The sequence below is a fragment of the Thunnus albacares genome, chromosome 9, assembly GCF_914725855.1.
Source record: "Thunnus albacares chromosome 9, fThuAlb1.1, whole genome shotgun sequence".
Lineage (NCBI taxonomy): Eukaryota > Metazoa > Chordata > Actinopteri > Scombriformes > Scombridae > Thunnus > Thunnus albacares.
The window spans coordinates 28,596,374-28,609,228 of NC_058114.1; the positions used below are offsets into that span (position 1 = coordinate 28,596,374).

The 12,855-nt window shown below is 42.3% G+C and overlaps 1 protein-coding gene across 1 annotated transcript; it reads right to left on the reverse strand.

Moving 5' to 3' along the window:
* Nucleotides 1-377: 377 nt before the first annotated feature.
* sap130a (Sin3A-associated protein a) lies at nucleotides 378-11,876 on the reverse strand. The gene is made up of 21 exons (XM_044362014.1): nucleotides 11,774-11,876; nucleotides 10,674-10,802; nucleotides 10,322-10,587; nucleotides 9,069-9,236; nucleotides 8,851-8,977; nucleotides 8,603-8,718; nucleotides 8,384-8,508; nucleotides 7,396-7,543; nucleotides 7,214-7,304; nucleotides 6,968-7,072; nucleotides 6,692-6,833; nucleotides 5,937-6,052; nucleotides 5,418-5,714; nucleotides 5,154-5,325; nucleotides 4,698-4,796; nucleotides 4,230-4,591; nucleotides 3,883-4,128; nucleotides 2,634-2,759; nucleotides 2,402-2,505; nucleotides 2,066-2,179; nucleotides 378-1,834 (listed from the first exon to the last, which is right to left on the reverse strand). The coding sequence occupies exons 2-21, from the start codon at nucleotides 10,783-10,785 to the stop codon at nucleotides 1,676-1,678; spliced, it is 3,195 nt and encodes a 1,064-aa protein (XP_044217949.1). The 5' UTR covers nucleotides 10,786-10,802; nucleotides 11,774-11,876; the 3' UTR covers nucleotides 378-1,675.
* Nucleotides 11,877-12,855: the final 979 nt, after the last annotated feature.

A 12,855-nucleotide genomic window follows, 5' to 3' on the forward strand; every position in this document is an offset into this window, starting at 1 on the left:
AATCTGTATCTGTGGATAAAAACATGGTTGTACAGCAAGTATCGTCTGTTGTTTTACACTGTCACGTCTTCATATTTAATGACAGTGAAATATAATCACTTGTCAATGACTGCGCATGTTCAGTAAGAGGCTCCATGATAATACTGGCGATACTGTTAAGCAATTATCTTGCTATGTCACTATCTTTCCTCAGCTGCCTGTTTACCCACTTTGCTTGGCACCAGAATGAGTCGTCAGAAATATGGAATAACAGTATTAAAAAACATTATTCAAATGAAATCTTTCAAAAAGATTCTTGATTCAAGCGTTAGAAGAAAACACACTTCTACTAAACAATGAGATATAAAAACTAAACAGTGCATCTTGTGTTGTTTAAGTATCTTTACTATAATTACACAGACAAAAACGTACAATAGCTGGATGTTTCAGGCTCACTTCATCTCATAACGTCATTATCGTTACACTCGGCAAAATGAAGCGGCACATCACACAGCACAACATGTTTCATTGAGTACAAAACTTGAAAAGAACCGGGTCAATGGAAAACCAAGAGCACATTTACAGTGATTTACATGAATTCAATCTACCATTGTAACCACACGAGGATACTCGCTCTCTGTCGAGCGCTGCACCTTCTGACACCAGATGAAAGTATCATCACCGCTATGACATCCATTTACTTTGGATTAAGTGGATGATTCATAGCAGTTTTAAATGTAAAGGTAATTTGGCGTTATGTATATGCAGTAAGTTCTCACTTCCAGGTAATCATCAGAGGACACTATTTATCTCTTAAGAGCATTTTTTTGTGTATCAGTTCCATTTTTAACCTCAAACCACTAAAGTCTTCTATAATCTTTTAGATTACATCTAAACTTGTGGCTGATAGTTAACTGTTTACCAAATTCTAGATGAACAAATCTGAACTTAACTCGGAAAAATGCAAGTGCAGGATGTTCTGAGAAAAAGGGGGGGGAGCAGTGGATTTGACTTGACCTTTTCCTTTGTGTGATATTTTAAGATGAGTATTTTCAACAGCATGTGGAACAGCTTTCACATGTCCCTGTTCATTTCATGTACACAGACAAAATGAAGGCACAGATCGATGAAAAAGAGCACGTTTGCGATTGAGATTAGTCTGTATACACACAGTTTGCTAAAAGGACTCCTTATATATGATTTTGATTTATTCCATTCGATAATTCTCGGGACGTTCACCTTAACTGAAACACTTTCATCACTTACAGGGATTTACTGCACCAGCATTTAGTGCCTAATATCACAGATACACAATGTGCCAGTTCAAACGTCGTCTTAAAAGAAGAGGCAGAAACTAAGTTAGTAAAAATTGTCTCTGGGGTTTTCAAAAATTAACAAAAAAAAAAAAAAAAAAAAACAGGGAGGGAGGGGGGGAACCAGTGACAGGGCTGTCCAGTTGGCCACTCTACTAACTCTCAACATGTGCGTTTGTGTCTTGAATGAGAACCTATTCCTGAAGGGCTTTTCTGCTTCTGAGGTCTGTCCTCAGTCTCCTGTCACTTCTCTCTGTCCGCTCTCAGGCAGATAGGGAGGGTGCGTGCGATTGTATGCAGCAAATCATAGCACCAAATTCTGAGCAGCTCCTTCACCCCTTCAGAGGGGACAGTGGTGGCTTCGACAGAGGAGACGGCCCCGCCTAAGCACGTTCTTTACGCTTCAGTTTGGAGGACTTCTTGACGGCACCGTTCTTGTTGAGCAGCTTCAGCACTTTCTCCTTGTGGTCGAGCACTTTCATCATTGTGTCTCTGGCCTCGGTCACCTGGTCCATCACCAGCTTACAGCGCTGCATGTTGCCCTGAGGACAAAAACAAATAGAACACCTTGTTAATAAAGACTGATTTGGGAATAGAGGTGACGGCTTTAAGATATATGTTATACTCATTGTTTGAAAGCACTGAGATTGCGCCACTTCTGTTTCCATTTCGTTTGTATACACTTAGAATAACTTACAATGATGATATCTAACAGTTCATGGTGGCAAATCACTGAGCAGAGAAAAGGTCCCAGCCTGCAGTAACAGTCTCACCTGTATAAGCTCGTTGATTCTGTGAAGGTCATCATCAGCGCCTGCTCTCTTCTTTGGAATCAGGCCCTCTTGAAGGGTGGAGAGGCGGCTGTACACATCATGCTCCAAACTCGACTACAGGTCAAGTAACAGACAAACATGTTTACAGTAGTCCAATCAAAAAAATTAAAATGCATCATGTAAACAATCCCTCTGCACAGCTTCAGTGAATATCAATGAACGTATGATAAGGTATGATATAGTATAGTGTTCAATCAGTTACAACGGTAATCTGCTGCAATTTTGTTTGAATGTAGTCAAGATTGATGTGTCTGCAGGTCTAGGACCAGCACTCACCAACTGCCTGAGCTGTGCAGCACACAGGTGAATTTTCCAGCCTTGTGCTCTGCATGCCACTCCTCTCTGATTGGCCATATCCTGTAAGCTGCCTTTCTTCTCCTCTGAGAGACAAACAGACAAGTGTTGTTAGAGAAAAAAAGGCCTCAGTTAGCCTGAGTTGTATAAAATCATCTGTGTACACAAGGTAATATGAGCAGGTGTTTTTGACTGTGTGCAAGCAGCTACTGACCTTTGACCCGGATGTCGCTGTACCTCTGGAAGTGGTGGTAGGCAGCCTTCCAGGGGTTACGGTAGTGCCGCAAAAGGGTAACAGGTGGCCGAGGCCTGACTGGCACATAACGCACTCCTTCCTCATCTGAAAGAGAACAATGAGTGTTAATTAAAGACCCTTTCACACATGCAGTCTTTCCCTGAAATGTTCAGGAACATTTCCTGCATGGGGTCATGTGTGAATGGGACCAGGGATCGATATTCAGGGAATCTGATATTCTGGGGATCTGTACCGCCAATTTCCCACCTCAAGACATAGTAATATTTCAGGGAAAATGCTGGTACGGGTAGAGACAAGCATGTAAAGGGTTAAATCCGTCGCTGTCATGTGGAGTGAGCGAACCAATCACAAGACTCCGCTGAATAGGAGACATTGCTGTTTTTTGAATGTTTAAATATTTTAAATAAAATGTTCACACTCTTTTGTAAATGTTTATTCATGTAACTAACAATATTGCTTTTTTTATTCAAAGGTCCGTCAGACGCTGAGCCACACCCAAGCTGATCATTCATCATCTTCAATCTGACGGAGCTGTAAAAACTTGATATGGCTTTATGAAAGCAATACAGTTAGTTACATGAAAACATTTACAAAAGGTTATGAACATCTTAAATATTTAAACACACCACAAAAACTAGGAATGTCTCCTCTATTCAAGCAACAGCTCTCTTTTAAAAGCCTGCGTGTCTACGTTTAGTGCGACAATATCACGACATCATGTTTCGTTTAACATTATTATATTATTTTTAATATCACAATCCAAATCATATCTATAACATTAACTACTCTTATGAAGCACAGAGCAAAGTTTTAGTGAGCAGGCATATGGAGATTTGTAATTAAGGATTTAAAAGTCACTTGTCACTCCTGCTGATTAACGGGGCTCAGCAGACGGACATGCCGCTTCACCAGAAACATCTCTAAATGTAGCTACAGCAGGAGCATTTACTCACTGACAAACAGCCTGAACTGTAGGCTACACACATTGCACTGGCATTCACAGCTAACATTATACTGCTAACTTCATACTCTGCTCCCATCTGGCAGTCACCATCACACACCCGCTCTCTCTCTCTCTCTCTCTCTCTCTCTCTCTCCCTCCCTCAACCACATTCAGAAAGAAAGAGGCTTACGTAACAGCACAGATAACACACCTGTTATAAGTATTATGAGTATTTTTACTGTCACAATGGTTGACATTACATACCAACATATTCTCTTGGTGGAGATTCACGCCTCTCAGCCCTGCCAGTGATGGGCCTGCCTGGGGCTTTCTCCTCGTCTGTGCTGTTGGTCTCCACCATCTCGCTCTCTTCTGTAGAAATAACATGCTGCTGCTTGCGGGGCTTCTTCCTCGGGGAGGCCCCGGGGATCATATCACCTATTGCGGGAGTGTTCAGGGTTGAAGCCTGGGTGTTGAGGGCTGGCGCTGATGACAAGTTTGCATTTGGATCTGAGGGAGAGAGACAAACAAATTGTTCACTTCTGTGTCTGTTTTTGTTTATTTATGTTTATCAATTTCCCAGATCACATCACTGATGACAAGATCCTCACCTGGCTGAGAAGTGTCCATTGTCTCCACCTCCTGCTTGATTTTCACATCTGGGCAGGCGGAGCTGGCAGCACAAGCTGCAGTGCTACTGGCTGCAGGCTGAGTGGGAGAGGCCACAGTGTTGGCCATTGAAGCGGGAACGGGAGGAGTTACAGCCATGGCTGCTGGCAGAGCCGAGAGGACGGTGGAGGGCTGGGAGGGAGGTACGGGCCCCGGCGTGGCCAGCATGGTGGGTATGGCTTGGCCGAGGTGCTGGGCATTTGAGGACACGGCCTGCTGCTCCCCTCCCTGAGAAGGTAGTGCTTCTACTGTAGCCATGACAGGAGGGGCCACCGCCATGTGCACCTCAGCTTTGGGTTTCACACTGAGAGAGGAATCGAAAGTGTCAGATCACACACTCATATCAGAACTCATAATGACAGGATGCGAACATGTCTGTAACTGATGAGATCAATGCGACAGCAGCTTACCTTGCAGGTCTGGGAGACCCTGCTCCTCTCACGCCACTCTCTATTCTGCCACTACTAGGTTCACTGGCCTGCGCGGGGATCAGGTTCTTACGAACGCAACTGAAACACACAAGTACAGGGAGGATTTGTTCGTTTAGCCATGCACTTTGAATTTATATCAAGTTTTTGCCAGACTTTAATTATAATAATCCAGTGCTGGTAGTTATCCTGCTATGCCGTGACTATGAGACATTGAAAAGCCAAGGTGTGGAAGTCAAGTGACACACAGAGAGAGCAGTCTAAAACCTGTGTCTGGGTTCAGTATGATTGTAGGACTGGGCTTTGTTTTAATGAGGCCAGGGGGTTAGAGTAACCATATTTAGTAATGATCTAGAAAATAAGCAAGAGACACTTTTTTGTGCATTTTAGTAAAGCTCCATGAAAAGGCCATGTTTGACGTGCTGGTGTTAACCTCACCTTTCATTAGCGGGCTTCTTGCGGAGGATGCTGGGTCTAGGGGAGGAGACTAGTGTGGGAGCTCCTCCGACTCCTCCCTGGGCGTGCGCCTGCACCATGGTGGCTACAGGCTGGGTGGTGCTGAATGTGCTGCTGATCGGGCTAGCTACAAAGCCATCAGCCAAAACAACCCCTGAACAAAATAAAACATGCATTACAAACAGCCCACAACTCAGTTAAGTATTCATCAAGATCGTGTTATTTCACTGTTCATTCAGTTATTACCAGATTTTGCTTCAGACTGTGGTTGTTGTTGCTGCTGTTGCTGAGTGACTATTGGTGCCTGCTGTATTCCCTGTGTGGTGATTGGTGCAGATGTGTGCAGGCCCTGCACTCCTATCGGTGCAGGCTGAATGCCCTGTGCAGCGATTGGTGCTGGCTGGATCCCCTGGGTGCTGATTTGTGCAGATGGCAGACCAATCCGATCCACTGCCATCAGCTGCATGTGGTTTAGATGGACGGTGGTGGCCACACCTACTCCAGTTTGAGTGGGCAGTGCTGAACTCGGAGCTTGAGGAGTAACTTGTTGAGAGTCAAAATAAATTTAAAATGAGATCTTTATGCAATCAAGTCATTTATTTAACCCTCTGGTTTCACATTCAACATACATCTTTTAGTGTATTTTGCCAAAATGTCAATTTGCTTTCACATGTCAAGTCAAATGATGTGTGATATGTTGCACTATACACCAGTCACCACAACAGTTAACTGTGACTGCTAATAAAACTGATTAGTAGTGCTTACCAGGATACTGGCGGATGGTAGATACAGAGCTGCTGATGGGGGTGTAGGTGTGCGTCAGGGGGTATGACGAGGAGTATGCCGGCAGGAAGTACTGGAACTGCACTGGCACAGAGGGCCTTAAAATACAACAAACAAGATTAGTCCAAGATTCATCGTCATTTAAATAAAGTATCTCTGCTAATGAGGCTAATAAGTTTGATCATTTGATTTCTTATCTTCACTAATGAGATACAAGATACAATATCTCAGAATTAATTCTCATTAAGACAAGGTACAGAGGTCACAATTTCAAGACATCCTCCCTAATTTTGCAACGTGTCTCCATAAATGATCATTGTTGGCTAATAAAACAAGTAATTGCTAATGTCTAAAGGACACTTTTACCCTGCTATCCCTACTTGTACTTAGTATATGATCACACCCAACAGCCAATCATAGCATATGCTACAACTGCAGATAAATGAGCAATTATGTTTCTGTTTTGTTTCAAGAGGGTTGATTTACGAGGAATAACAAATGTATAAACATATGAAAAGTTTCCAGTATGAAACAACTCTCTGCATGTATACACATTTTAAGTATAATAGGGCATAATATATGAAATAAGAAAAACAAACAGCTAAATATTCATGTCAGTTGATTACCCTCAGACTTTCCAAACACAAGTAACGGATGTAAGATAAACTGGTTGTTCAGTCTTTCCTCGTACACTGTGTCATAGAGTCGAAATCCATTCACCAACATCATGTGCTCACCTGTTGTCACTTCTTGCTTCCATGGTGACAGGGTTAGGAGATGACCGATGGCCTGGGATGGGGATGAGGTTGGCTCTCTCTCCAGGGTAGTCTGGCTGCACGCGGGATGAAGAGTGGGCGATGGGCTGAGGGACCACTTTAGCTGTGAACAACATCACGAGACGGTTAAGAATAAATGTTCATTAGAACACACGATGAAAAGATTGAGGTCAAGGTAACAACGCCTGCTTATGAAGCACACAAAAGTGTTCCAGTGAAAGAAAGGGGTCGACTTACCAACAGGGATGGCAGAGGTGGTCACTGCTGTAGCATGAGAGGAGTGTGAGGCCATCGTCATGGTGACAATGGTGTTACTGGTCATTTGGGTATGTGGCACAGAGCCTAAACATTAAGGAGGACAGGGTTATCAATATTTGTGTAAAAACAACTGCTCTATTTGTGGTTAAAATGTTGGGTCATTTAATCTAGCATTACAAACTTTAATGACTAGCTGATAGAAATGAATATACAAAAAGTTGATACCTATTGTGGTGGTTGATGGCACAGTGTTAGTGGCAACAATTGGTGCCACAGTTGCTGCAGCTACTGGTGTCACAGTACTGAAGATGGGCTTCTGTTAGGGAACAAAAAAGGGGAATTATTTCAGTCACTGTGTAAAATGACTTTTCATTATTTTTTGCTGGTCATCATCAAGAAGCAGTAACCTGCGTCATAGTGTGCGGAGGCTGGGGCTTTTGAGCCCCAATTGCAGGGTGAGATGGCAGTGTGATCCGTGTAGCTGTGTCACGGGATGTCTGAGGCCTCTGGATACTGACGGTGGCTGGAGGAGGGTGAATGGTCAGCCCTGGACGCCTGAAAGAGTCAAAAACTCAAATTACTGACTTCTCCGTGTTACATAAAACATGTTACATAAAAACATTTTTTTCTGACTTTTCTGTAACTTTTTTTTCAGAGAAATACTGGATACTTTCACCTCTTCAGGCCTTTAAAAATCCACCAAATCAAACAGTTTTAGACAGAAAAAACACTGTTTAGTTAAACTGCTCAGCCCAAGGCCATAACTTTGGCCTTTGTTTTAAGTAGTCATAAGCAACCAAAAAGGTTGGGAATCACTGGTCTAAGCTACGTTTTAGAAAGACATGGAAAACAAGTTCAAGATGTTCTTCTGGACATTGCTGCTGTAAAATACTACACAAAAAGCAGCAGTGTTTTATTAGAACTGATAAGATCTTTGCTCTCTGACAGGTCCCTGAATGCACCAGGGCTCTTCCAAAAGGCTGATGGCAGAGATGCACAAAGGCAATTATTGTGACTTTTTATTTGCTTTGCTCAGTTTTATCCTGCGTCTGAGTGACTATTTTTACAGTCATATGACTTCACTGTAAAATAAATATCCAAATGTTCCAGTCTGTGCTTGGAAAAAAGTGATTGAAATTACATGATGCTACCTTAATTTTATACAAATACCTATATAGACCAGAGGAGACAAAAAAAACATTAAAAAAGACATGTTATAGATACCGAAATACAGCCTATCATTCCGACTAGCACCACAAATTGTTTTGTTTTAGTTCGTAGTCGTAAAACTCCTCATCATAAAATCAAACCGTGACCAGCTTATCACCTCTGGCATTTACACATGCAACATCTCTGTTAATGTCCTGGTCAATAAATCGTTACACTGCTGCTTACCCATGTGTCACCTCTGCAGAGTGTGTAACTGTTGGACTGATAACAGGAGACTGAGTTCTTGTTGCTGAAATGGGAGCCACCACAGTTGGAAGCACAGCTGTAGACGTTGTTACAGCAGGGCGGGACTGTGGACAGAGAGATATGACACAGTTACACAGGATGATCCAAAATGCCCGGCACAATATCTACACTTCTTTAACTGTGAGTAAATCTGGGCACCTGAATAGTCTGGTGGATGATGTGCTGCACTGTGGGCTGGCCGGGGCCTGCACTTGCTCCAGTAGCTGGCCGCAGGACAGTTTTGGAGCTTGACATAACAGCTGCTGCAGCAGCCCCTACAGGGCAAAAAATACACTGATCTAGCAAAATACACTGCTGATAAAATGAGGAGTACATGGACTGCTGTTTTAAGGAGAAGCAAACATTTCATCAAGGGCGGCATACTGTTCTTACTACATCATGCATACCTCTGGGTAAATGGGACGTGAAGGTCTGGGGAGGGACCGTAGGGGTCCCGATCTGCAGTGCAGGGGCACTGCCCCGAATGATCTGAATGTTAGCTGGCATCAGGTGGTGTAAGTTGCTGGAATGACCCTGAAACACAAAGCAGCTCAGGTCTTTAGTGACATACACTAAGTAACATACATAATAACATGCACTTATATCCAACGAACATTGCACTCACCTGCTGACCACTGATGGTTGCCACGGGGATAGACGTGGTTGGAGCAATACTGCTTTCTATGGTGACAGTAATGTGACCAGGGACCTTGGAGGGTATGGGGATGTGACCCTGGTTGGAAGCTGGTGCTGGGGCAATGAGACGACTTGGCATAGGTGACTTCAGGACAGCCTGAAAAAACACACAAAACAGATTTTATAACAGAAATTACATTTTTGGCAGTGAAGTGTGTTAAGAACAATGCTAGAAAAGAACACCATCTACTGAAACCAACAAAATGCACATTCACCACATCATCCATGTACACCTTTCACAACATGTTGCAGTAGAACTGCTGTAACTATAATGAGTAATTGTGAGGTTAGACAGTTTGCACGTAGCCAGTATACATACAAAATGTTATCACTGAACCATTTATTAAGAAAAAAAACCTCCATAATTAGCACTCTGACTGGAACGATTTGTTTCTGATTATTTTTTTTAATTTAGCAATAGGTTTATCCATGACAAAATTGCGAAAAACAATTTATCCTCTCTGAAAGTCTACCATGGGTGTAAAATTGGCAAACAAACCCCTTAATATATCAGTTAGATCTTTAAAAGCTCTATGCACATGGCTTCAAAAATGCAAAATAGCAGTTTTTGCTGTTGATATTTTGTAAAAATATAACTTCAGTCTCAGCTTGAATTCTTCCAAATGAATTTACATAGCAAGAACTACATGAAACTGAGAAAGACTGTGTACAGAACAGGAACTATCATAGTTAAGGTTATGATTTTACTGTTCAATCCTTTGTCTTCCCTCTTGAGCTTATCGGCCATTGGCTGTAGCAAGGCTTGCTCTTTATTTCAGCCTGGACCAGTTAACACTAAACAAGACAGACTAGCAAAATTAAGCACACTTTAAAAGGAAATCTGGAGAGCATGAGGTTAGGATGAAGAAGGCAGATTATTACATCCTGAATTCCTTCAAATCACCCAAAATCGGTCCAGCCAAGCTTCCATCTTCATAAAGATGATCAAATGTAAACTAGCCATAATTCAACACTTTCTGAGTGAACAAATTCAACCTCAGAAAGCAACGGTTTATTGTCCCACAACCACAGAATGAGGAATATATATCTTTGCCAGCTTATGTGCAATTAAACTGCATTAATATCAAATTTAAGATGGTAAAGACACCTCATATTTTTATTATATGAAATGTATATACAAGGCTTCTAGATGTTTTAACAGTTAAGAGAAGTAATCATCACCTTCATCTGTCCATCAGTGAGGACTGCAGGCTGGCCCTGTGGGAGGTGGACAGAGGGAGCAGGTACGGTCACGGGTGTGCCGGGCTGGATGGGCACAGCTTGGGGAGCAGCTTGTGGCTGGCCATGTGTCTGTACCTGTGGGTACGGTCTGACCACCATGGTCTCCTGCTTGTCATCTCTGAACACCAAGGTTCCCCCGCCTCCCGCAGGTGGATGATCCTGCTGCCCATGGTCGGCATCCCGACCACTGTCTGCATCTGCACCAGCTGATGGAAAACATTTTGATTAAACAGGTGTCTTCCTTGCCATATGTTATGTATACGCCCAAGTCATTTCAGTGACAGTAAGTTACCTGGTGGGTTTGACGGCTGATTGACAGACACTAGGTTTCCTCCAGCAGGGATCTGAGGTGCTCCCCCGCTGGAAGCAGACAGCCCATGTCGGGGGAATTGCTGGGAGCTCATTTTGACTTTTTTAAGACCTAAAATGGTGTTAACAGTTGAACATTAGTAGTAGCACACATAGGGATAATTATCAAGGTTTAAAATCAATAAATCAGAATCATCTTTATTGACCAAGTATGTTTACACATACAGGAAATCTGACTGCGGTTTAGTGACTCTCAATGTATTTACACAGAATAAACAACAATCTTCAGAAATATACACATGGAATGACTATATACAGGTGAATCACTTTCTGTGAACTGTAAACAGGATATAAATATTGCGAAGAAGTGAAGAGCGCAAGGAGTGCAGAGATAAATCTCACATTTAAAAAAAATGACGTTACAATTAGTAAGTAGATGGTTATGTAGAGTATATACAGCCTGTTCAGATATTCTGTAGTGACTGAAACGTATTGCGCATTTTTTTCAAATGTGTATGTGACAAATACTACTCATGTACGAGGACCACTAACAATAAAACCCCCCAGTTTAACCCTTCACATGCGGCGGGGTATTATCGTTAATGAACCAGGGCCAGGTCGGTAACATTTACCAACCGGTATTGATAAAGTTTGACATAATTAAGTATAACTGTGAAAAACAAGACCAGAGCTTTTGGGTGGAGCTTTGTTTAACGTTAAATGGGCAATAACAGTGTGGTTTAACTGCTCGACAACAACTGCATCATTACTAATCAAATATCAAGTTAACGTGCGAGCACAGCGGCGGCTTTTTGACGGCCTATATCATAATGAACAAACGCGATATCAGCCCGGTAAGATAACAAACGCTGTGGCCGGTGGTTTTGGTTCGGTAATCTTAAAACTAAAAAGCTACCGAGCTAGCCAGCTATCGTAGCTAGCAGCAAGCTAACGTTGTGTTCGCTAACCTGGTTTTCATGCACAATGCTCAACTTTACAACAGTACAACGGCGTAGACTTCGCACAGCTAAACAAACAAATATGTTGGGTATATGTGCAGGAATTACCGTATTGCGGACTTACTAGGCAATGGTCGTTTTGTGGATTACAATTTTTTCCATTCGTCTTTTCTTTTTTCCAACATGTAAGCCGGAAGAACGCTCAGGGACAGAGCCGGACCTCCCTGCTTCATTCCACCAATCAGAGACTACACTGCCAGATCGCGGACCAATCGGAGCTCCGAAAATGTTTTGACCAACCCCCAGTCTCTCAACGGACCGCTCCGACCGCCTTATTTTTTTCCCCACCTGCATTCCGCGAAGACCCGTCCTACTCTGACTCTGATTGGCTAGTAGTCGTTGCCTTCGTGGGTTGGATTGGTTAGTTTAGATATGAGGGTTGCGCAGGGTGTGACATATTTATATGGGGGTCAGAGCAGAGCCAATCAGAGGCAGAGTAGGGGCGGGTCTTCGCAGAATGCAGGTATGAAAAATATAACGCGGTCCGGCTCCGACCTGCAGGACGAGGGTCACATGGTATAAACGGAGGCAGCCGAGCTAACCTGACAACATGTACGTCCCATAGATGTATCAGAGTTCCTGTAATACATCCATGGTACTGCCAATTTACCACCACTGAGGTATACTGTTGCAGTTAAATATTCAGTATTTTGATCATCATTGGCTTGTGGTTGAAGAAGTACTCAGTTCCTTTATTTAATTACAAGTAACAATACTTCTATGTAAATATAAACTCCATGAAAGTACTGCATTCACCATTATATAGTACAGAAGTACAAAAGTATTATCAGCAAAATGTAGTCAAGTATCAAAAGTAAAAGTATTTTTCACAGTTGTAATAGCTATTTGGTTAATATTACTGATGCATAGCTGGTCAAGCTCTTTTTGACCACTTTAGTTTCATCTTTCACCTTTAAACTGCAAAGATATAGCTATATAAATGAGGAATAAAAATTACATTTTTTGTCTCTGAAATGTAGTGGAGTAATAGTATAAGGGAATGGCAATACTCATTTAAGTAGACCTACTGCAACATTGTACAATGGTGGGTAAAGTACTTGATTTTTTTTTACTTAAATAAAAGTAGCATACCACAGTGTAAAAATACTCTGTTACAAGTAAAAAATCATGCATTTAAAATGTACT

Bases quoted from the DNA above. Each gene is read 5' to 3' on its own strand.
- sap130a (XM_044362014.1), bottom strand. From the start codon at position 10,785: ATGAGCTCCCAGCAATTCCCCCGACATGGGCTGTCTGCTTCCAGCGGG. The intron at 6,053-6,691 runs GTGAGCACATGA...TTGTATTTTAAG, and splicing joins GAAGCAAGAAGTGACAACAG to GCCCTCTGTGCCAGTGCAGT. The intron at 4,129-4,229 runs GTGAGGATCTTG...TCTCTCCCTCAG, and splicing joins AATGGACACTTCTCAGCCAG to ATCCAAATGCAAACTTGTCA.